The sequence below is a fragment of the Polyodon spathula genome, chromosome 31, assembly GCF_017654505.1.
Source record: "Polyodon spathula isolate WHYD16114869_AA chromosome 31, ASM1765450v1, whole genome shotgun sequence".
NCBI lineage: Eukaryota > Metazoa > Chordata > Actinopteri > Acipenseriformes > Polyodontidae > Polyodon > Polyodon spathula.
The window spans coordinates 4,469,699-4,495,390 of NC_054564.1; the positions used below are offsets into that span (position 1 = coordinate 4,469,699).

General features: G+C 38.8%; 1 protein-coding gene across 1 annotated transcript in view; it reads right to left on the reverse strand.

Moving 5' to 3' along the window:
- LOC121302982 (chromaffin granule amine transporter-like) overlaps nucleotides 1-24,649 on the reverse strand; it is a 36,612-nt gene extending 11,963 nt beyond the window's left edge. Inside the window, exons 1-5 of the mRNA XM_041233358.1 lie at nucleotides 24,458-24,649; nucleotides 8,267-8,422; nucleotides 1,515-1,881; nucleotides 1,060-1,118; nucleotides 360-443 (exon numbers count right to left, since the gene is read on the reverse strand). Coding sequence (XP_041089292.1) covers nucleotides 360-443; nucleotides 1,060-1,118; nucleotides 1,515-1,881; nucleotides 8,267-8,381 — 625 coding nt within the window. The 5' untranslated portion in view covers nucleotides 8,382-8,422; nucleotides 24,458-24,649. The remainder of the gene's footprint in view (nucleotides 1-359; nucleotides 444-1,059; nucleotides 1,119-1,514; nucleotides 1,882-8,266; nucleotides 8,423-24,457) is intronic.
- Nucleotides 24,650-25,692: the final 1,043 nt, after the last annotated feature.

The following is a 25,692-nucleotide window of genomic DNA, read 5'->3' on the forward strand; positions in this document are numbered from 1 at the left end:
AAAAAAGTCAAAATAATAGTTTGCATATATGTATTATTACTGTATGTACTGTATATATGATTTGAAAGCTGAAACGTTTGTCTGCTTATAGGTTCTACCTAATTTGAAACTGTGGATGACTATAGCATTATGTTAAAGAATATATGCTATAGGCTGCTGCTGACTAATATCAGTTTGGCTTTAACCTGATCCGAGTCAAACTGCAAGCACAGACCAGACAACCCACACAGCTCCATCCGTGACCAGCCAGTTTAACAACAAATTGACTAATAAGACAGGCTGTGCGGAGTGGACTGTGCTTGGCAATGATGGATGTGCTTCATTTCATCTCCAGACCGTCAGTTCAAGGTTCAGTTCACCTGCAACAGATGAGAAGGACGAGCCGATTCCTTGAAGCATTCGTGCCAAGAACAGCAAGACGTAGGTTTCAGAGAAAGCAAACACTGTAAATCAAGGAAGAACTATCAGATCAGAGAGCTGTGGCACACTTCGGACGAATACCATCTGTAGGAAAACAATACTGTGCTAACAATACTTATTTTGTAGAGAATAAACTTTTATTATTTTTTATTATTTTACTTTTATCGACCTCAGAAACGTAGTGGAGTAATCACATGATTGTGAAGTCATTGTGATGCATGTGGTTTCACATGCACAGAAGTGAAGTTGCGGCTGCAATCCATGATCATGTAAATGACATTTTAGAGCATTAATACAGAGTTTTGCAAAAATTCCAAGCAGTTTTAAAATACAAAACAGTTCATTCACAAATAGAGCCACCACATATGATCAACTGCATATTATTTTTTAAAAGTGGCAAAGTTTAGTAGTCGACTATTACTACTACAACAACTACTGGTATATGAGTAAGTGGCAGTGGTTCTACCCAGAGTTGTAGTCAAGTCAAACCGTAATGAAAGACCAACCCTATGGAATTACGACCTTGGTGTATTCATAATTTAGAATTATCCAAATGTTAACATGGTAAGATCAAATAAAAATAAACGTATTTGAATTAGATCAAATTTGATAACTATTATGAACTAACTCTCTGCTTACTTATTGTCGATAGGAACATTACCACAAAGCCAGCAAACATTGGAATGTGGTATCCAATCCTAAAGGAAAAACAGATATACATTTTACAGCTATATTAAATGGGGTATATTTTATACTTTTCAACTCCGCGAGACCCACTTGCTCTACAAACATAGACAGAAAAAGTAGGTAAAACTAAAAGGTCACATTGTCACATGATTAGAATGGAATAAGGCTGTTCATCCCGGCATTTAGGATTCTCCAGACAAGGTCAAAGCAATCTCAAAGCCAGGTGAAGGCAGATTAAAAAACAGATGATAACAACTCGATTGCAAACATCACAACACAGTGACATATACAAAATAAAAAAGGATATTAAAAAGACACCTGAAGCAGCTTACTCTTTACATTGATCTCTCATGTGCTAACAGCAAAGGAATACAGTACATTAAAACTCTCATTTGAACGGGTTTTACCTGTTAGTAAGAGGCCCAACAAATGGATTCATAATAAGCTGCATTAAAGCTTTGGAGGCGAACAGGAGCCCAACCTGGACATTTTCCTCCATGAGAATGTCATTGTTTTTTACGCAGTCTCTGTCTCTGACCGCTGAGCCCTCTTCTGTCAGCAGAGAGCCATTGACAGTCCTGCTAAAGTCTCTGCTGGTGCTGTTGACAGTGTCGTCTGTGAGGATGATTGTTGTGTTGTCATAGTATGAGATGACAGAGGAGAAAGTAGCAGCTTCGTAAGCAGCCTGCCCAGGAGCTGAGGTTGTGTTGTGGGTTAAAGAATCGTTCACATTCTTGAGCTTGGTGGCGTACAGGAAACTGGGGATAATGGGCACTGAAAGAAATAAGAAGGATTTTAGTACAGCACAGTCAGAATTTGTTTCAAGACTAATGTGGGGTCTGTTTAGTTGACCTAAACTGATCTAAATTCTGTTTTCCATTAAATAACTATATTTGTGACATATTTGTACGGGCAGAAATGCAATCAGTTGGTGGGGCAATGTCTGGTGAGTGAGAGAGATTTTTGCAGGTATTCTTTGGTCTGATGGTCCAACTATAACACCCCCCAAGAGTGGAACTCTGTTGCATAGATGACAGAGGGCAGCAGGTGAAGGAAACCATGCAGAAAAAAACAAGGCAGTAATTGTAGCTAACAAAATAGCCACATACGTTTTCCATGCACATCTATTCATTATACGTAGGGCTTATACTTCCTGGGTCATTTCACTTGGAGTGTGAAATTGTCCCATCCCTTCACTGACTTCTTTACTGTCAATGACCAATCAGCTGTATCTCCTATTGACTGGCATGCTTTCAGCTAGTAACCGGTGTTAGACTGGGGGTGGACGCGGGTGGACGCAGTCCACTCAGTTTATTGGAAGGGTGGACACAGTCAACCCATTATTTTTACTGAAACAGCATTTTTCACAGTCCATATTAATTGTTATTTATCTTGAATAGTCTATTTGATTTCTCTCCAATACTTAATCCTTTAATGTTCCTGATGCAATTTTTCCTTTTAATGCCTCTGCGTGTGCTCTCTAGCTAAACTAGTCACTGCAGTCTTGTACTGAAATTGATAAGCGGCACCATGAACATGTGAAAATTGGTTTCTAAAAGGCAAATACATATTTTAAAGAATGCTATTATATAATAATAATAATAACATGTGTTGATTAATTTAATACATTTCTAAAGTAAACTAAGTGAAAAATAGCATAACAGCTGACCATGTTTTTTTCTTCCAAAACTGACAAACTAAACACACTATGCGACAGACTCGATGAAAAACAACATTTTCTCCACAACAGGCACTGCCTCCCTCATTGGTCCTGTGCGCCTAGCAAGATCTCTCGATTTGCTGAAAATAATTGTGAAAGCTTATAATACAGCAAAAGTTATTTAATATTCTATCTGTGTATATGAAGACACTGCACACTCGTTTTCACTACACTATAATATAAAGCCTTCTGTTCTTTATTTTATTGCATACATTGTGTCATTTGCTTTTTATTTGCGATCTGTTATTTTGTCAGATTTTTAATTATTATTATTATTATTATTATTATTATTATTATTATTATTATTATTATTATATTATTATTTATTTATTTTTTTTAATTATTTTGTGCATTTTGTTTGCTTGTTTCTTATTCCTGTGATCTGTGATGATGTCTGCATGGTCTTTATAGTTGTTATTGCAAACGAGCTTTGGGATGCTATATTGTATGTGAAAAGGGCATGTGTTAGGTTATTGTTAGATTTAGTTTTTATTTGCAGTTGCATGGTATTTTTTTTGTCTTTTTATTTGTAAAGAGCTTTAGGATCCTTATAATGAAAGACGCTATCTAACAAAGATTTTGATGACCGTTATTATTATTAGTAGTCTTAGTATTACTATCAATAAATAATACACCGATGATTGAAAGCAGGAAGGATGTTCTTCATTACAGTGGATATGTTAGGTCAAGGCCTTGTCAGTTGCCTCTCTTGTTGTGGAACATTGTTTGTTCTCTGGTTTTAAATAATCATTGTCTAACCCTAATATTCTTTTAAACATTATACCAGACATTTAGTGCATTTAATAACTGTTTTTTTTTTAAATTTTATTTTAATTTCTATGGGACCAGTTAGGAGATGTGAATAGTCAGATTGTTTTCCAAATGGATTCATGTGGGTACATCCGGCATTAATATTTTTGAAAATCTAATATTGGACCGAATATAGCCTTGCAGCCAAATAATATAGAACAGGCAAGGACAGGCCTCCTCGTTCAAAGAGTGAGAGTCTCCTTTTCTTTATTCTGGGCTGGGAACCTTCCATAGATAATCTACCCAACAGAGGGATTGGCAGAATTTAACAGTTTAGTGTGTTCTACTATTAATTCTAATTATTATACTGATTATTGGTAGCCTAAAACTTAGTTCCAATCTTCACATAACATAATTCTTTACATGCAAATAAACATTTTTCCATCCAACAAACAGTATTAATATCTTCATCTTTTTAGGTGCAAAATTGACTACACTGGTACTGTAAATGTGAAAAAATCCCCAGGGGCTTTGCCCCTGGACCCCACTGGGGTAGCTCGATAGGTCTCAGACTTCTTGTGGGTAGAAAGATATGCATTGTTGGTCCACATTGCGTGACCCTAGAGTCCACTCACTATTTCCTGTAGGAGTCTAACCCTGCTGGTAACAAGCTTGGACTCAGAAGGCACAGCTGAGGTGAAATGACTCGAGTTGTGCAGGTGCAGCACACACATGGGAGGGGTCATGCGCAAAACACACTCATTATCATATAATAGACGACCATCATTACAGTAAAAAAAGTAAAAACAGACCTATACATCGAGACGCGGGACATTTGCTAGGAAATCGGGACTGTCCCGACCATTTCGGGACTGTTGACATGTATGCCAACGACATAACTTTTGTATAGGTACAAACTACTACTAAGCACATCTACTTAAATGTAAATGTAACCACTTTCATGAACGCAGTCTGTATGAAAACTGATGCGACCACTTTGCGCAGTCAAAAGGGCCGAGACTCTCCAAGTCCCGTTACCGTAGAGCAAATAGTGAAGCTGCACAGCTTAGCTGCCTGCATCGGACGTACCGCATCCATCTGCGACAGAAAAAGCCTACTGTATGAACCAGGCTTTAACAGGGTTTTCCACGATTCTGAAATTAACAGCATGTTGTAAAGAAAGCCTCTGTAAGCTGATAAACTTCTGCTCTTGATGCACTTGTTCACCTGTCTATAGAAAACAGCTCACTTACGTTATTATGATTATTTTAGCTGTCATCGCTTTACATGCTTGCTTCTATCTTATTCGCTGGCCTGCATCACTACACGTAACTGCTGTGTGCATCACAACCAACCCGTTCACAGATACTCGCAGGTTTGTATTTTCAGTGCATGACATCATTCTGCATTTTTAAAGGAAATAAAGGAAGCCCCTAATGAAAAGTGGTTTTATATCCATTTCCAAGATTTCACTGACTTTTTTTTCAAATTCACGATTTTCACGATTTCCGTGACTTCAGTGACAAAATCGTAGCCTTAATTATAAGCAGCTTCTGGTAACCTCAGATGGTAGTTGTATTTTATATCAGTTAGCAAGTGGTAGTCCCTTCTTGTGAGAGCAATGCATGAACAGCTATATCATTGTGACTTGTCTGTTGTTGTAATTGGTAGCTAGGGCACTGTAGCAGGGCAGGAACCCTGCACATGGAGAGTGGGTTTTGTGTGTATATATTGTAAATAAGTGTAAATTGTTGTAATTAATTTAATGAAGCACCTGATGCCCCTGGGAGAGCCTGCCTGCTGTGTGTGATTGCCAGCTGGGGATAATCAGCAGGTAGGTGTGTTCCAGCACGGCGTCAGGTATAAAGATGTCCTGTTTGTTCACCTCGGGGCTGCTGCAAAGCCACGGACAACAGGCTAAAGATCATCCACGCTACCCGGACATGGAGACCTGGCTGCGTAATCCTGATCGCCGTGAGAGTGACCCGGGATCAGAAGCAAAACCGCCGACGGCCCTGCTACTAGTCGGAGTCGGGGTTTGTTTATGATTGAACAGAGAAGATTAGTTCAGGGATCGTAAATCCTACTAAGGTATAGTGAGCGAGGTGTATAAAGCGGGACCTCCATGTCTTAGGGAGTAGCGCACGCCGTTGTTACGGCACCTTTATTTTGATAGTTTTTTGGGCTTCATTTTATTTTGCACTTTTTGTATAGCTTGATGTAGCAGTCCTCTGTGCGTTACCATCGTAGGTAGCGTCACATGACCATTTTTATTTACTTTCGCTTTCTGTTTGTTAATAAATCCTGCGTGCCTGTGCAGGCGTTTCAACTTCAACCCCTGTATTGATCTCCTGCCTGTCACTCAGCAGCGAATGCACACACCCAGAAGCAAGACCCTGTTACACATGGTGGCAGTGAGGGATTCGCTGTGTTTCATTGAGGCAAGGCGGGAGATGAGGAGGAGATTGTGATTCCAGGGGGGAGGACCCCTGGGGAAAGAGCTGATGCTCCAAACCCCTGAAATTTTTCGGGGGGGACAAGGGCAAGCCCGAAGGTGACGCTCAGCAGCCACTGGAGGCGCTGCTGAGAGAGCCAGAGAGGGGAGCCAACTGAGATGTGGGGGAAAAGCCACAGAGGGAGGAGCTGGAGCCCTGGAAGCTGGAGGAGGAGGAGCTACAGTGCCCCAAGGCAAAAGTAAGAGGAGCTACCGTCCTGAAAGGCCAGAATAGGAGTGGCAGCTTGCCTGTCTGAAGAGCCAGAGGAGGAGCTACAGTCCAAGAAGGAGGAGCTGCCATCCCGAGGGCCAAAGAAGGAGGAGCTACCGTCCCCAACAGTCAGGAAAGAGAGAAGTGATGGGTTTCTATGGTGGAGGAGTCAAGGAGACCAGATCCACCACAGCCCCGACCTCCATCCCGGTGCTCCATTCCGGCGCCTAAGGGTCAGCTCCCTCGGCCCGTGCTCCCAGACACCGTATCGTTGTGAGTGGACCTCTCATTGCTGGGCCTGGGTCCCAGGTCGCTGCACCACCAGACATGGTCGTTCGCCCAGACTCCTGTTTCGCTCCCCCAGGTGAACCAGACATCACTACACTATTGCAGGGGCTCTTGCCTCTGACTGCAGCTGCAGCCGCCTGTGACCAGCCTCCGCTCTGGTCACCCTATCCACGCCGCTTGGGTTGCCTGTCACCGGTTCCTGGGATGGAAAGAGCAGCCCACAAAAGACCCAATGTACCCTCCTGCCCAGCTGTAACTGCCACCCACACAGAGGTGTCAGTCAAGGGGGGAGGTGGCCAGTGGCAGCCATCTGTGCTTTGCACAAGGGGGAAGGTATGTAGTAGGGCAGGAACCCTGCATATGAAGAATGGGTTTTGTGTGTATGTATTGTAAATAAGTGTGTACATTGTTGTAATTAATTTAATGAAGCACCTGATGCTCCTGGGATAGCCTGCCTACTGTGTGTGATTGCCAGCTAGGGATAATCAGCAGGTAGGTGTGTTCCAGCACGGCGTCAGGTATAAAGAGGTCCTGTTTGTTCACTTCGGGGCTGCTGCAAAGCCACGGACAACAGGCTAAAGATCATCCACGTTACCTGGACATGGAGACCTGGTTGCGTAATCCTGATCGCCGTGAGAGTGACCCGGGATCAGAAGCGAAACCGCCAACTGCCCTGCTAGTAGCTGGAGTCGGGGTTTGGTTGTGATTGAACAGAGAAGATTAGTTCAGGGATTGTAAATCCCACTAATGTATAGTGAGCGGGGTGTATAAAGTGGGACCTCCATGCTTTAGGGAGTATTGCACGCCGTTGTTACGGCACCTTTATTTTGATAGTTTTTTGTGCTGTGTTTTATTTTGCACTTTTTATACAGCTGTAGCATTACCATCGTTGGTAGCGTCACATGACCATTTTTATTTACTTTCGCTTTCTGTTTGTTAATAAATCCTGTGTGCCTGTGCCGGCGTTTCAACTTCAACCCCTTTCTTGATCTCCTGCCTGTCACTCAGCAGTGAATGCACACACCCAGAAGCAAGACCCTCTTACAAGCACATTTTTACAAAGGTAATTAAGTAAGAGAAATGATAAAAAAAAAGAAAAAAAAAGGTAAAAGGTGATTGATGTAATGAGGCTCTTTTGCTAAAGCTGTGTGACTTAATTCCTTAGGGATGATCCACCATAAATTGAGCAATTAAGTCTTGTTATTTTCCTTTATTGTCCTAGTGAGGGCAGTAGACAGAATAAGTGCATGCTGATCTGGAGGTTGGTCTGGAGGTGAAGTTAACTGAATCATACCTATATTGAGAGAATCAGGTGGAAATGGATTTTCCTGTTTCTCCAATGCAGTTCATTTGAGTTCTATTGGGTGTTGCTTTGGGTTATTGGCTGCACTCTTGGAAGTTTATGATTGGGTGTTTGAGCTTGACACTTTTAAGGGGGCGTGATGTATAGATAATAAAAAGAAGCTGGAAGGAATGGAAAGATAGCGTGTGATGAAGCAAGTGTAGTGAAAGAGGCCTGTAGTTTATATTAGTCACCTTGAACGAAGTGCTTTAAAAACAGCCGTCATTTATTTTCTAGTAAGCAAGTGATTCTCCTAGCATGAAAAAAACGCAACAATACTGTGCCAAATAACAACCCCTTTTAAAGACCTTTAAACTTCAGGTGCAGTTTCCATTGTTTACAGGTCTTACTTACCCACTACAGTGAGCAGCATGTTGTCCAGTAAGAGGGCTACAAAGACCACCACCAAGACCAGCGTCCTTGACTCTCTCCCGTCTCTCAGCCATTGCAAAGGATTGAAGCATGGCATTGTTTAAGACACAGTAGATGGGCGCTCTTCAACTACCAGACCTGCAGGGAACAGAACGTTTACAGGGTTCGGGCAAACCAAGCGAACCCCCTGAAGAATGCACTGTTGTGTAAATCTGATGCTCCTCCAAGTTGGACCCCTGACCCCTGTACTTTGTAATGCAATATATAAAAGCTGCATCTCCCCATTAAAAAGCAGATTTTAAAGTGCTACAGAACCTCCTGCAGTGTTTACATGAAACACATGACTTTACCTTTGCTGTATCCTAGTTTTTTATTCGCACATCATATATAAATCAACTAGAGAATCAGTTTTTCAACTTTTGCTTGGGAATGTTCACCAGGAGAAAGAATTTTTCTTCTAAACATCGCAGTGTATCCAGTTCATGCTCCCTCCTGCATCAATGCTGGTGCTCTGATTGAAAATAGTGGTGTATTGTGGGAACAGAAAACTAGAATGTTTTTTTCTCCTGGTGAGCATTCATAAGCAAATGCTGAGAAATGTTACAAAGGCATGCATGTTGATTTATGACCCATGATTTCAAAAAGATTCTTCAGCAATATGGACGACGTGAGCCACAGCAAAGGTAAGGGGATACGTTTCTTGCAGGGTGTTCTGTAACACCTAATAATAATAATAATAATAATAATAAAATAATAATAATAATAATAATAATAATAGAACACAAATTAACCATTAAATAAGTACTGTGTAGCAGACTGCTAAGCGGGCGGACTGGCAGAGCTATAACCGTGTTATTTTCTGAAAAGCGACTAACATGGTAGATGGCATTACTGCAAGTTCCAAAATTGCATACACTGCTGACAGTTGATCAGGACTAGAGTCATAGACTCTGGGCCTACAGCTAACATTATTATTATTATTATTATTATTATTATTATTATTATTATTATTATTATTATTATTATTATTATTATTTATTATTATTAGCAGACGCCCCTTACCCAGGGCGACTTACAGTTAAAAATTGCAGTACAATTAAAAGCAAAATACAATGACTCCAGTCCGAATAAGACCAAGTACAACAGTATGATTTGATATCAGGGCAGTTCAAGAGCAAATAACAGTGTTGATAGTTACATCAGGGTTACATACGAGTGCAGGTGAAATACAAAACACTTAGAGCTTCGGTTTTTCAGGTTTTATTAATTGTATTTTTCGGTGCTTATTTTTAGCTGTTCGAGTTTTATGCATCGCTTTTTTGGGGGCTTTCATTTTTGATATACTGTATGAAATTAGTGTTTTTAAAAATCTTCTGGGTTTTTGGTGTGTAGGCATTTTTGTACATTTCGCCACAATTGCGTTTTAAATCCTCTGTATCTTAACTGTAATACAGCTTTAAATCCTGCTAACAAGCCTCCATCCTGATTGGAATCTTGTTTTAAATCTGGCAAGCGGAGTCTCCAATAGAATTGTAGTGATGTGCTGTCACTCTGTAGTTTGGGCGGGCTTAAAGTATTCAGAATGAATTCATGATAGATACAAGTGAAGAAGGCGGGATATTGCCCAGCAGCACTGGGAAATGTATTTATTTTTATTTTTGTAGTAGGTTTTTTTTTTTTTTTTAAATGGGAAAATGGTAAAGCCAATGTGAATAATTACCCATTTCCACAGTTTTTTCTGGTGTTTTCCGGTGTTCATTGGCTATCAACCGGTTTATTTTTTTTTTGTATCTGGGGGTGTTTTATCTCTTAAAACTGAAAATCAAGATTCCCAGATCAGCGAGAGAGGAGTGATTGACAGCATCAAAGGCAGCAGAGATATCGAGGAGAATTAGGGCAGAGGAGAAAGAGGCAACATGGGGCAAGTTTAGTGAGTTAGTGACAGACAGGAGAGTAGTTTCAGTGGCGTGAGCAGAGCGGAAACCAAATTGGAGAGGGTCAAGCAGAGAGTGGTTAGACAGGAAAGCAGAGAGCTGACAGTGTACAGCCCTCTCAAGGGTTTTAGAAAGGAAGGGTAAGAAGGAGACAGGATGGTAGTTCTGGAGTGAGGTGGGGTTTTTTGAGGAGGGGGTAATAGAGGCTTGTTTGAAGGCAGAGGGAAAGAGGCAAGAGAGGAGAGAGGTGTTGAGAAGGAAGGAGATGGGGAGTAGAGCAGGAGCAACAGCTTGAAAGAGGTGAGTGGGGAGGTGGTCCAGGGTGCATGTGGTGGGTTTGTGGCCCTGGAGGAAGGAGGAGAGGTCAGTCTGAGAGGGGAGAGAAGGAGGAGAAGGAGGTTGAGTTAATAGGGGAGTGTCACAGAGACGGCCAAGTGGGCGGCGTCAGAACCAGGAAGGAATGAAATATACAAAGACGATGATGTGAAATGAAATGATGAAGACGCCTGTTGGCGCCGGTTTATTACAAAATAAAAGGTTTAAACAAACACGAAAACACAGGACACGGCACTCTACGCCAAAATAAATAGACAAACAAAAACAGACTAAACTTAACAAAACGGTGCACGGACAGACACACTGACAAACACGATGAGTTTTAAATAAACAAGTATCGTGCTGGTCCCACCAGCACGCAATAGCAATTGATATTTAACTCTCCTCCCCTCTCTCCCGTTCTCCACTCACCGAACACCCCCAACCCAGAGTATGTGAACGTGTGCATCTATATATACTATTGTGCTGGGATTCAATTACCAATTAATTATTCACTTGAATCCCAGCACGTGAATTAATAAAGTGCAATTCCCCGTGCTCACATATTACTATATTTTACTTGCAAGTGAAGTGCTGTGCAATCCTTGTGCCTAAATACACATATACATTTTAAACACTCGTGTTACAGACCCGTTTATATCCCGTGTACCAATGTCTATACACCAACATTTAAACACACCACACGCAACACATAACACATAATATACACAGGGGTGGGAACTTTGTCACAGGGAGACAGAGGGTTTTGAGGTTGGAGCGGGAAGGGGTGGGGGGGGGGGGGGGTGGAAGTGTATATCAGAAATTTCAGATAACAAAGAGGCAAAGTCATCAGAGGAGACAGAGGAGGGAGGAAAAGGTAGAGAATAGTTTCAGGGTGTTGTTAGTGGAAGATTGGATACTAGATTGGAAATAGGAGCGTTTAGCAGAGTAGAGGAGAAAGAGGAGAGAGAGAGATGGAGGGAAGGACAGAGGGGGAAAGAGAGCGGAGGTTACGGCGGGAGGTGACAGTGGGGGGAGGTGGAGTAGGGAGAGGGGAGAGACAGAGAAAAAGATGAAATAGTGATCAAAGAGTGTAACGATCACTCTGTACAACTGAGAAGCAGTTGTACTGTCCTCCCTAAGGAGATACTACTGGCCCAATAGTTATAACTAAGTCAGCAAGAGTGACAGACAGCAAAAGCAGGGACGTCAGAGGTGTCAATTTCATGAACACATTTTTATTGTTGTGAACTATAATGTAATAAATGAAGTATAAGGAAAAGAAAGTAAAGTGAACTAAACAAACATCCAAACAAAATAACACTAAAATGAAATCAATGCAGTGTCCGGTGGGTCTCCAATAAACCCACACACACACAAACACCACACCAATACAAAACCAACACACATCGACAGGCAAAAAAGACAAAGGTGAATGAATAATTATACAGGGAAACCAATTACAAAGACAGTTTTGATGGCAATGGATGATAAATGAAATTTAGGCCTAACAAGTCCAGTGAAGCAATGCACATGACATCCAAAGTAACAAAAGAACAAAACCAAAATTAAAGGTACCAAAGTAGAAAAAAACAGCAAACAGAAAAGGAATAATCTCACCAACAAATAACACTGTGTAACAATTTTTCTTTTTTTTTTTGTTCCTGGGTAGTAAGTGTTATTTCCTAATTGCTTATGCCTCAAAAGTATAGAAAATGTCTATTATTCCCCACAAACTTTGCTTTTGTGACCAGGACAGGTACATTTCAAAATATCACTATTTCCAATGAGAAAACTGACAAATTTGTGTCTTTTCGTTCACATAAAGTCAGAAAAAAACAACATATGAATCCAAATTAACATGTATTTATACTAAAGTAATACAAAAATGACTACAAAAGATTTAGAAGTGAGTAGTTTTTCGAGATTTATGATTATACTGTAAATTTACAGTATAATCCTCAGCTGTTTGTGACTGACTGATTTATAGTGATACTGATATGGAGAGAAAAGGCAGATTTGTAATGCTGCTATTCTGTAACTGGGCAGACTGACGGAACTTGTGGGAAGCTGAGAGCGGACGAGTGATTAGTATAGTTTTAAAGAAAGCAAACGGATGTAATTGTATTGGTTTTGCCTGTCTTTATACAGCCTCAAGTATTTGATTGTGTACCGCCTAATAAGAATTGTAATTCTCTATCTGTAATTATGGAAGGGTGGTGGGTAATTCACTGACACGGGAGACAGACAGGTGGGTTTGGCAACACCGCACAGGTGCCCAGTTTTATTTTGGGGTGCTCTTTTTCTTTTAGCCCACAGATGGCGGTGTTGGTCCGTGGTCTGCTTACCAACTATGGTAAATAGAACCACGGGAATACCAAACGATGGTACACAATACCGGCACACTTGCAGGTGCTTCAAAACAATAATTCAAAACAGAAAGCACAAAGAAACAGGGAAAATAAAACAGTAACAAAACTACAAAGAAAAGGTGCGGCACTTGACAGCTATATCCCCGCCGCCGCTATCTGTGCGTCCCGGATCACCGACCTACACTGCCAGCTAACTAGCCTGCTTAGTTATTTTTTTCCCGGGGTCTGCCCAAGGGTTCCCCGCCCTTACTGTCTCACTGTGAAACGTTTTGTTTCCTTTTCTCTCCCGACTGGTTCTCGGTCCTGGACCAACACTTCCGCACTCTCGGTGCGTCTATAAGGGCAGACCTGAGGAAACAGCAGAGCGTTAACGTATAGGGCTAACAATTGCCCCAAGACTCGCCTCCCAGCCATTCAGAGAGGGGGAAAGTCCACACACCCACTTTCCCACCTCCCTGTGTCACTGCCATGACTCACAGGCGGTTGTTAGACGACTGCCGCCCTCTTCCTGCAGCACTGTGAACACGCAAGCAGTCAGCACAGATCTCCCCCTGCTACAGTAATAAAAACACATTGCTTTTTAATACTGTCTCAACTGGCATTTGTTCTATGGAGAGGACTGAAACCCCCAACTAAAAGAACTGGTGTGCTATATATATATATATATATATATATATATATATATATATATATATATATATATATATATATATATATATATATACACAGTACTGTGCAAAAGTTTTAGGCAGGTGTGAAAAAATGCTGCAAAGTAAGAATGCTTTCAAGAATAGATTATATTTATCAATTAATAAAATGCAAAGTGAGTGAACAGAAGAAAAATCTATATCAAATCAATATTTGGTGTGACCACCCTTTGCCTTCAAAACAGCATCATTTCTTCTAGGTACACTTGCACTCGACAGGTGAACGAACTACACTGAACTCGACAGGTAGGTTGGCCCAAACATCTTGGAGAACTAACCACAGTTCTTCTGTGGATTTAGGCAGCCTCAGTTGCTTCTCTCTCTTCATGTAATCCCAGACAGACTCGATGATGTTGAGATCAGGACTCTGTGGGGGCCATACCATCACTTCCAGGACTCCTTGTTCTTCTTTACGCTGAAGATAGTTCTTAGTGACTTTCGTTGTATGTTTGGGGTCAATGTCATACTGCAGAATAAATTTAGGGCCAATCAGATGCCTCCCTGATGGTATTGCATGATGGATAAGTATCTCTCTGTACTTCTCAGCATTGAGGAGACCATTAATTCTGACCAAATCCCCAACTCCATTTGCAGAAATGCAGTCCCAAACTTGCAAGGAACGTCCACCATGCTTCCCTGTTGCCTGCAGACATTCATTCGTGTACCGCTGTCCAGCCCTTCGGTGACCAAACTGCCTTCTGCTAAAGCCAAATATTTCAAATTTTGACTCATCAGTCCAGAGCACCTGTTGCCATTTTTCTGCACCCCAGTTCCTGTGTTTTCGTGCATAGTTGAGCCGCTTGGCCTTGTTTCCAGGTCGGAGGTATGGCTTTTTGGCTTTTTTCACACCTGCCTAAAACTTTTGCACAGTACTGTATATATATATATATATATATATATATATATATATATATATATATATATATATAATATATATATATATATATATACAACAACCCTTATCAATGTATGTTTATTTAATAATTTTGGGACTAAAACCCCTATGGCATAATCGGTAACAAAGCACTGTAAAATAGTCTGTTATAACTTTCTCAGCCACAATCCACAGCCAAATCCTTCTGTTACAAATGACGGATGATGGTTGAGGAAACTGAAACGCCCAAGATAACATGACACTAGCTAACTAACATCCTAAGAATACCAAGCTGGAAAACAGTTATTTTATTCTCACAAGCAATTTTCAAGTCTACCTCAGCACATGACGCTAGCCACATCTTTTGCACACAACACAAAAACATTACACACACAGTACTAAGAGAGGTGTACCCATAGAACATTGTCCCTGTACTACTGCTTAAGTGCCAGGAACAGGGGAGAGGAAACAACCTCTACAACAGGTATTTAGTGTCCTGTAAAAACTTTGAATCTGCTTATCCTGTTCTGGGAAACTTGATTCCCTGCATATAAAATAAACCTAACATTGATTTAAGTAATGGGGTCTGAGAAATTTTCTTAAATTGATTTATTCACTTGAAAAAATTACTTCACACCGGGTGCTGCACAATATGAAAAAAAAGAAATCAGGGACTTAGTAATAACAATAATAACTAGAATTGCCAGGCAGTTTTACAGCTTCCAAGCTCGGTACCAGTTGGACATTTTGGCAAGCTGTAGCATTGCAGCAACAAATCAGTTTTATGGAACAGTTTCAATTCAAAATACTGCATCAGTTCATTATTTCATGATACTATGATAACTTTAAACACCATAGTAACCAAGACTCTATCTACACACTGTAGGGCATTATAAGCCAGTTTTACTTTTAACCCTAAGGAGAGATCAAAGGTCACGACCAAGGCAATTTTTTTAATACAACATATATGGGTTCCTATCTGTGTTCCATAGTAACCATTAACCTATCTGCACTCCGTAGGGAGTTATAAGCTAGTTTTACATTTGACCGAAGATTTTGAAAGGTTTTTAAAGAAATGCGTCAGGCAGCCATATTGGTTTAAACACCATTTTTGAAAAAGTCAGTTGTATTGACATAGGGATGATACTTGTCAACTTTGGAGTTAATCAACTAAACCATTTTTCAACAAAAGCGGTTTTAAATTTAAGAAGAAAATGTAAGTCTGGTGGCTATCTTGTTTTACAAAAGAACACCATTTTGCCCTATTTCAATTTTACTGTCTACAAGATGATGCCTACCAAGTTCAGAGTCAGTTGGTTAAACAGTTTTCAAATAGAAGCAGTTCGATGTCTGGGGTGCGTTTTGATGAGTTTGGTGGCAGCCATTTTGATATTAAAATGTATCGACGCAACTTCCCAAGAAGAAGATTTTTTAGCATTTGAATTGTATTCAACCTGGGATACCTGCCAAGTTTGTTGTAGATTGGTTACACAGCATTCAAGCAGGAATAAATAATAATAATAATAATAATAATAATAATAATAATAATAATAATAATAATATAATTACCCGTCTAAACGTGTTTTATAATTATTTTATTCCAAATATTATCTTATTATGCATAAATGCCATTTTTTATTATTACCGAACAGACAATTAGAACTATTATTATTTAAATATAAGAAGAAAATGTAGGAGTGGCAGTCATATTGTTTTATGAAACATAACCATTTTGATATATTTGTATTTAATAAGTTTGGAGTCTGTTGGTCAGACGGTTTTCGAATAAAAGCAGTCTGCTGTTAAGGGTGCGTTTTGGTGAAATTTGTGGCAGCCATTTTAATTGAATTGTATCACAGCAACTTCTGCTTTGCAAGCAGGTTTGGATGCTGATATCTGCCAAGTGTCATTTCAATCACTAGAATGGTGCCAAAGAAGAACATTTCAGGAGGTTTCAAGAAGAAATGCGTCACACGGCCATTTCGGTTTAACACCAGTTTCTTAAAATTCAGTTGTATTGCTACAGTGTCAGTACCCTTCTGAAGTTGTTTGTTAGTCAAGTAAAACGTTTGTCAACTGAGGAAGTTAATTTCACAAAAGAAATTTACAGTTCCACAAAAGAAGATTTTGATGATTTCCAAAAAATGCATCAGGTGGCCATCTTGTTTAATGCATAAATGCCATTTTTGGTTTTACCAAGTTTTACCGACACAGACACCATTATTTTCAAGTTTGGAGTTAATCAAGTGAACCATCTTTAAACTGAAGCAGTTTTAAATATAAGAAGAAAATGTAGGAGTGGCAACCATATTGTTTCACGAAACATAACCATTTTAATATATTTGTATTCCGCTGTCTCCAGAACAATGCCTACCAAGTTTGGAGTCTGTTGGTCACACAGTTTTCAAATAAAAGCAGTCTGCTGTTAAGGGCGCGTTTTGGTGAAACATGAGGCAGCCATTTTACTATTGAATTGTATCACAGCAGCTTCTGCTTTGCAAGCAGATTTGGATGCTGATATCTGCCAAGTGTCATTTCAATCACTTCGCTGGTGCCAAAGAAGAACATTTCAGGAGTGTCAGCTTCAAGAAGAAAGACTCTCACAATTCTCTGTGTAAAAAAGTGCCTCCATTTTCTGTTCTGAATGCCCCTTTTTTTTAAACTCCATTTGTGACCCCTTTCTTAAAAGTCAGTTGTATTGCTACAGTGTCAACCTTTTAGAATTTGATGCTTGTGAAGTTTCGAGTTAATCAAGTAAAACGTTTGTCAACTGAGGAAGTTTTAAATTTCAGATGTAAACGTATACCTGGCAGCCATCATTTTTATAAACCATAACCATTTGGATGGGTTTGGATGTTGATGATATATGCCAAGTTTCACAGATCCGAATGTTAGCTTCACCGGTTCCCCACATTGTCTAAGAAGATTTCAAAAAGTTTAAAAAAAAATGCATCAAACGGCCATTTTCATTTCCGGTCAACACAATTTTTTAAAAGTCATTTTGTATCTGATATAGTTTCAGGGAAGATGCTTGTGGGGTTTGGAGTTAGTCAAGTTAAATACTTTGTCAATGTAGATTAGGAATGCAGAGGACCTAATTTTAAATTTCAAATGTAAATTCTGAGGTTTTCCTGGCGGCCATCTTTTGTTTTATAAAACATCACCATTTTCACACATTTGTATCCCATTGTTACTGGGACAATGACTACCAAGTTTGGAGTTTGTTGGTCAAACAGTGTTCAAATACCAGCAGTTTGTTGTTAAGGGCGCGTTTCGTTAAAGTTTGTGGCAGCCATTTGTACATTAAAATTTATCACAGCAAGTTTCCATAAGTTTGCATATAATAGAAGTCGGGGCTGGATGGCTGTAGTTACCTGGTTCAGTTTTGTTTTCCTTTTTGTGGATCGGTATTACGTTTGCAATTTTCCAGTCTGTCGGTTTCGAAATGTTTTATCGAAAAATCCGTCACGGCGCCAATTGCAAGGATGCAGCAGCAAAATGTTTTCAGCATCTGACAGCCAATGTATCGATCTTGTCACCTGCCAAGTCAGAATCCGATCAGCCACAGAGCTTTGAAGCAGCAGCAGTTTAAAATTTTGGGAGGAAAAAAATGATTAAAAAAAAAACCTTACAATAACGATAGGCTTCCCAGCCTTTGGCTTGGAACCCCGACAAAACAAACAATAAATCAATCAATTTAAAAATACATTAAAAACAGGTGAAATACAAACAAAAAACAATTCATAATACCATAAAAACAATAATTACAAAAAACATTAAAAGTTTTAAGAACAAGTCCATAAGATCACTATAAAATAGCTGCCGAGAACAGTGGATCTAAAATTCAACACTAATGTGAAGTCTTTAATGCAGCTGGGCAAAGACTTCCAGAGGAAGGGGCAACACAGCTAAAACTATGCCCACCAAGAATAACACATCTTGGAACCAAAGGCTTTGGAAGTCCAGAGTTTGATTATCTAAGCTGTCTTCCAGCTGTCTTTGTAAGGGTTGAGAAGGTCCACAATGTAACTAGAACCCTGACCATGCAAAGCCTTATTTATCAGCACCAGAATCTTAAGGAAACACGAGAATGAATAGGAAACAAAAGCAGACGCATAAGGACTGGTGTGATATGTTCTGTCCACCTAGGAACTGGTTTGAATATTGGAGAATAAAGTGTTAACTGTATTTAATAACTTTGGTACACAATAGGCTTAATGGAAGAAAAGTAGCCTTGCCTTTACCTGCCTGTAGCAGAGCGGAACTAGACATGAAAGTTTCTCTTTGGCAGTCAAAGCAAGATTTACTGATCATCAGCAGTTTTGAATCCAAGGTCTTTCTATAATGAGCAAAATTAAGTCTCTTCATTATATCATAGAAATTAATGAAAATTATCCAGTTTTAAATAACTTTAGCATAACTGAGGCAGAAGTGTTAAAGGGACTAGGAGCTCTTAAAATAAACAAATCCCCTGGGCCGGATGAGATACTCCCAGTAGTACTCAAAGAAATGAAAGAAGTAATTTACAAACCGCTAACCAAGATCATGCAGCAGTCTCTTGACACAGGGGTGGTACCGACAGACTGGAAAATTGCAAACGTAATACCGATCCACAAAAAGGGAAACAAAACTGAACCAGGTAACTACAGACCAGTAAGCCTGACTTCTATTATATGCAAACTTATGGAAACTATAATAAGATCCAAAATGGAAAATTACCTATATGGTAACAGGGTACTGGGAGACAGTCAACATGGTTTTAGGAAAGGGAGATCGTGCCTAACTAACTTGCTTGATTTTTTTGAGGATGCAACATCGATAATGGATAATTGCAAAGCATATGACATAGTTTATTTAGATTTCCAGAAAGCTTTTGACAAAGTCTCGCACAAAAGATTAACTCTCAAACTGAACGCAGTTGGGATTCAAGGAAACACATGTACATGGATTAGGGAGTGGTTAACATGTAGAAAACAGAAAGTACTGATTAGAGGAGAAACCTCAGAATGGATTGTGGTAACCAGCGGTGTACCACAGGGATCAGTATTAGGTCCTCTGCTATTCCTAATCTACATTAATGATTTAGATTCTGGTATAGTAAGCAAACTTGTTAAATTTGCAGACGACACAAAAGTAGGAGGAGTGGCAAACACTGTTGCAGCAGCAAAGGTCATTCAAAATGATCTAGACAAGATTCAGAACTGGGCAGACACATGGCAAATGACATTTAATAGAGAAAAGTGTAAGGTACTGCACGCAGGAAATAAAAATGTACATTATAAATATCATATGGGAGATACTGAAATTGGAGAAGGAATCTATGAAAAAGACCTAGGAGTTTTTGTTGAAATGTCTTCATCTAGACAATGTGGGGAAGCTATAAAAAAGGCTAACAAGATGCTCGGATACATTGTGAAAAGTGTTGAATTTAAATCAAGGGAAGTAATGTTAAAACTGTACAATGCACTAGTAAGACCTCATCTTGAATATTGTGTGCAGTTCTGGTCACCTCGCTATAAAAAAGATATTGCTGCTCTAGAAAGAGTGCAAAGAAGAGCGACCAGAATTATTCTGGGCTTAAAAGGCATGTCATATGCAGACAGGCTAAAAGAATTGAATCTGTTCAGTCTTGAACAAAGAAGACTATGTGGCGACCTAATTCAAGCATTCAAAATTCTAAAAGGTATTGACAGTGTCGACCCAAGGGACTTTTTCAGCCTGAAAAAAGAAACAAGGACCAGGGGTCACAAATGGAGTTTAGAAAAAGGGGCATTCAGAACAGAAAATAGGAGACACTTTTTTACACAGAGAATTGTGAGGGTCTGGAATCAACTCCCCAGTAATGTTGTTGAAGCTGACACCCTGGGATCCTTCAAGAAGCTGCTTGATGAGATTTTGGGATCAATAAGCTACTAACAACCAAACGAGCAAGATGGGCCGAATGGCCTCCTCTCGTTTGTAAACTTTCTTATGTTCTTATGTTCTTATGAAAACTTGGCAGCGGATGAGAGCATTTCATTTAAATTAGAACATTTGTCTACAGTATCAGTTCTTATCAGGCAGGTAGTGACTTTAATTTGGATGATGTCTGAGAGCCAAAAAATGACTTCATGTGGTGATTTTGGAAAAGTGCTTACAATGGAGTTTTCATATTAATTAAAACACTAGTCTCAAGTAAACATGGTGTCTGAAACTTACTTGTGCAAGCAAATTTTTTGAGAGAGTCAGGTTTAGTCCAAGAATGGCACAGTTAAATAAGGCTATTATATTTAACAGGTTTATTATAGCTTAAATTTAAATGGAAATAACTGAACTGCAATCTTAACAACGTGTCAGGGGAAGGTCTTTTGAACTGATATAGTATTTTGATAATGGTTTTGAAGGATTGTCAACATAGAAGTTTCAAAATCTCAATTCAAATCTGCAGCCGGATAGTTTACTTTTGGTGTTGAAAATAAAAAACGAAAACTAGAAGCTCTAAATATAATGTAGTATATTACAAACTGTATTATGCAATATATGCCAATATATTTAAATATATTTTTGAATAGCGCCTGCACTGCCACTGCGTCACTTTACAAACAGATGATGCACATCGGTTCAGTACAGAAGAGACCTAGCAGGGCCATGTGAGAATAAAATAAAAACTCAAAATTAAGACTTTAAAAGAGGAGGCGTAAAGCCTGGGTCAGACAGGCATGGTGCTGTGCTATGCAGCACGTGAGGTATTTTGCCATCTGTATCACTGGCATTGTTTTCATATGGTGTTGGACAGATCAGTGCGGGATGATACCACTAGTCCCATGGTGTTGCTGAGCGGTACCGCTCAAACCAAAACCAGAGCAATTTTTTCTGACTGCCGCACGGTACCTTCGGTGGATTAACCAATCACAGCTAAGTGCTGACAACATGTGCTTTCCAGGAAAAATCATGAATGAAACTACTGTCTACAGATGTGTCCAAGCACCCTGAAGTGTTTGATCCCTGCCATACTTCATACACGGACAGGCAAGTCAGTATTTTATACATCGCCCCTGATAAGCATCCTTCCTGTAGCGAACTTTATACTGTAAGCACGTTTCGCCTTTTTATAAAAATTATTTCTGTAGTTCACTACTATTTTTACTAAATAACTGGTTGTAAAAGGCTATATTTTTTAACACTACTAGTAGGCTACTTGCTGTCAGCAATTCATTGTATGTTTCTTTGCTAAGATGATGACTCATTTCATACACCTAGATGCAGATGACAGAAAAACAACTTTTAAAAACAAACCAGTGTTTTTATTTAGTAGCTTATATGGGGGGCATTACAGCTATGGACAAACGTTTTGCATCATGTCCTATAGAATTGATAATGTTACATTGACATATAGAAATTGCATATCGCTTTGTAGTCTAAAACAGTTTTTTCTAGTATACATTTATTTCCCCACATATATTACAGAACCAAATGTTTGAAAAGGCAGCTAAAGTTTGCAGTAAGAATGTTTCACATGGGGTTGATCAATAATCAATCTAAGTTTCTCTTTAGACAATATACAGTTTTTAATTAAGGGTGCTTTATCAATAAAGAGCATCTTTCTCCATTGATCATTTGTATACTGCCTAGACAAATGTCTCTGAAAAAATACCAAGTATTAAGTATTATAATGATGTCACCAAAGGTATGTGTACTCTTTAAATACACACACACACACACACACACACACACACATAGCTTATGTGTGTGTGTGTGTTTTGGGCAATGCATTTTACACACCTGCATCCACCAGGAAAATGCTCTCATCTTCACCTGCATATATTAGTGAATTATGGCTGGCCTTTGCATGTATGGAAATCGCATTGCCTCAAACCTTTACCTAGTTTTCCTAAGAGATATGAATCTATTGTGAAACACGTAACTGCCTTTGGCCTCTATCTATTCATTACAGATATCAATCTATAGTGAAACACATAACACCTGGCATTGGCCTTTATTCATTAGAGATTCTCTGAATTGTTTTACAAATGTTTTCTGAAACTTCGTACTTACATTTTTTTCTTAACTGGTGAGTGATTCATCAAAGTTTTATTTCGAAAAACTTTTCAATCGGATTTCCCATTTGTGTTATACATAAACGAAGAGTTCTTTACAATGGTTTGAACGAAAGCCGCCCGAGTTGGTGACTTTTTAACATGGTCGGATCGGGGCAGGTGAAGCGCCAGCAAGACACAAGTGTACCTACGGGGCACAAAACAACGCAAAACGTCTTGAAAAATCCGTGGTCTATACAATAAAAATTATTACTATTAGTTTTCATGCTTTTTTAAAACTGTGTGATATATATAGTCTGAAAGACGTTTCGTATTGTTTTGTCCTGGATCGGCTTAACCAGATTGAAAAATGAACTAGCAGGGCATTGAATTGAGGCTTTTGGTTAGAGTATGCTTGTTTACTTTTTTTCATAAAGAGAAAATAAAACAATGAAAAATGTATCACATGCAGTTTTGTCATATCAATTACAAAGTATCATGGATTATGGATTGCACTGATATTCGGAAAATGCACATGCACGAATGATCCGCAAATGCGATGTATTTTTTGTGTTCGCGAATCTCAACTATTTTTCATAAGAGATAGAAGTCCATACAATATGATACACATTATCCTGCGGCATGAGCTCTGTATATTTACCAGAAGTAAAGAGACAGAACGATATGTAACTCTTGCAGTCAACATCTTAAATCGGGACTTCAGTTTCGATATTAGAAATGTGCAGCCCATATATAAATGCAATATGTGTAGAAACTCCCCTACGAATACGCGGGCTACATTTAAAGGAACCTTTTTACTTTGCCCTTTGCAAGCAGCCGAGTGATTGACAACAGTGACATAGATGGTATGACAGGTCAATGTCACAGGGAAGCTCAGATAGTGCAGACACAGGGCTAGTAGCATCGATACAATTCACGATGGATCTGATTCTGCAAATATGCTAGAGTCTAGACCATTTAAATACATGGATTTGTAAAACAGAAAGGAAGTTAAACATGTGGAAAACATGACTTGCAATGCACATATTTGGTTTAAATTGGATTACACACACACACACACACACACACACACACACACAAACACACACACACACACACACACATAACTTGCTTTTTCAGTGGCAAATTTATTAATACAACGCTGTATCATAACATTCTTTACCAATTATTAATATGTAAAACGTTGTTATTATGACTTTCTGACCCGTTAAGAAATACTACAAAAAATATTGCATAATGGGTATAATTGTAATACTTTACAGGTTTCCTTTTTAGATAATGAAAAGAAAACGACATTACACAAGAGAACAAAAACATTGTGTGCCCAGATAAGCAACATTATTCATTATAATAAAAGTATTAAACGAGTCTAAACAATTTCCTTAGCTTTCGTTAGTATAATAGGTACTCACAAGACCCCTCTCCGCTTGTTTATGTTCTCTTTGAATCGAATGAAGATCAGGTATCATTCAAGGGAATGCTTTTTTAAAAACACCTTTTTAAAGAGGTGCTTTTAAAGGGCTCCGAATTTGAGGCACAAAACAGTTTCCAATTACTAGCTCACAGAATTTGCAATCTACTTTGACTATACCAGAGAAGTAAGCCCACATTTAAGAGCTTTTCCAATGCAACTATTATGTTTGCTTACCGTATACGAAACAAAAACAAAAATGTTTGTTTTACAAATGTATTATTTTTCTTTTTAACATTTATTAAAATTAAACAAATTAGAAACGAATAAATATAACAACACATATTATTATCTTTAATACAGCGGCACTATGGATCAACCAGACACCACCAAAACACATTGCTTAAAATGCAAAAAATAACAGCAATACGACTTCTATTAGAAGATTTGTTTTACATAAATAAAATAAAAAACGCAATCAAATGGCACGGCACGTTTATCACAGCCACAACGAATGTGCTTACCTTCTCATGCATTCTGTAAACCAAAGCAGCTGCAAACTGACGTGCCCCCTCCAGTTCAAACAACTCCAATTTATTATCACGACCCTGCAGGATATGACTGTCTGCTTGCAAAATAAAGTAAGTAATTTAATAATAGCAACCTCAAACAAGATTCAGTGTCCAAAGCCATACCCTGCGTCATGGGAAACAGTAATTGTGAGGACCTGGGTCTCTTTATTGGCGCTGCGGACCGGGGCTTTTCTGTTTGCAATAAGGGTTTATCTATGAGATCAAAGTAAAACGCTCTCTGCTTTATGCCAGCTTTAGCGACGGTTGTAATTATTATTATTATTATTATTTGTTCAATTACGTTTGTTTGCACTGGTTGTGTAATATGTCTTTCAATGCACCTTGTGAGATGTCAAAGAAGTGACAGGATTCGACATGTTTAAAATTCTGCTGTTGAATGAGTATACGCGTTCTTCAATGAAGCGGCCAGAGCACATCGTGCTCCCGAGACATCGTCCAGCTTCCATCGCTTTTACCACATATTATTATTGGAATTATGCTGGATAGCCTTGATGCATCTTTATACATCTGCTGTTAAAAACACCACCCGCTTCAGAACAACGAAGCAAATTATCCAGTCTAAGACCTATAGAAATATAAGTATACAAAACTAGGCTGTTTTAGAATTAATTATATTATTATTATTATTATTATTATTATTATTATTATTATTATTATTATTATTATTATTATTTTATTTATTATTATTTATTTATTTATTTAAAATGATGTCCTTAAAAAAAAAAAAAAAATCACAAGGTTGGCAACCTTGATTTAACTACATGGCAATATAACTTGGTGTGTTTTTTATTTTTAATTGTCAATTTAAAACAGAATCAGCAGGCAACAGGAATAAACGGTTAATACAACAAAACAGTAAGAACAGAACAATAAATGGTGCAGACGAGTAGTTTTTAAGAGAAATAGGCTAGACTATAAAAATGTGTCTTTAGTCTTGTTTTAAAAAGAGCAATGGTTGGTGCTTCCCTTATGGAACGAGGCAGCTTATTCCAAAGTTTAGGAGCCCTATAACTGAAAGCTCTACCACGTGTATTCTTTAAAAACATCTTTGGGGTAGTGAGCAATCGAACGTCCTGTGGTCGTCTGGGAACATATGGGGTCAACAAGTCATGCAAATAAGATGGGACTGAAGTATTTAGGGTTTTGTAAGTTATTAGCAGGATCTT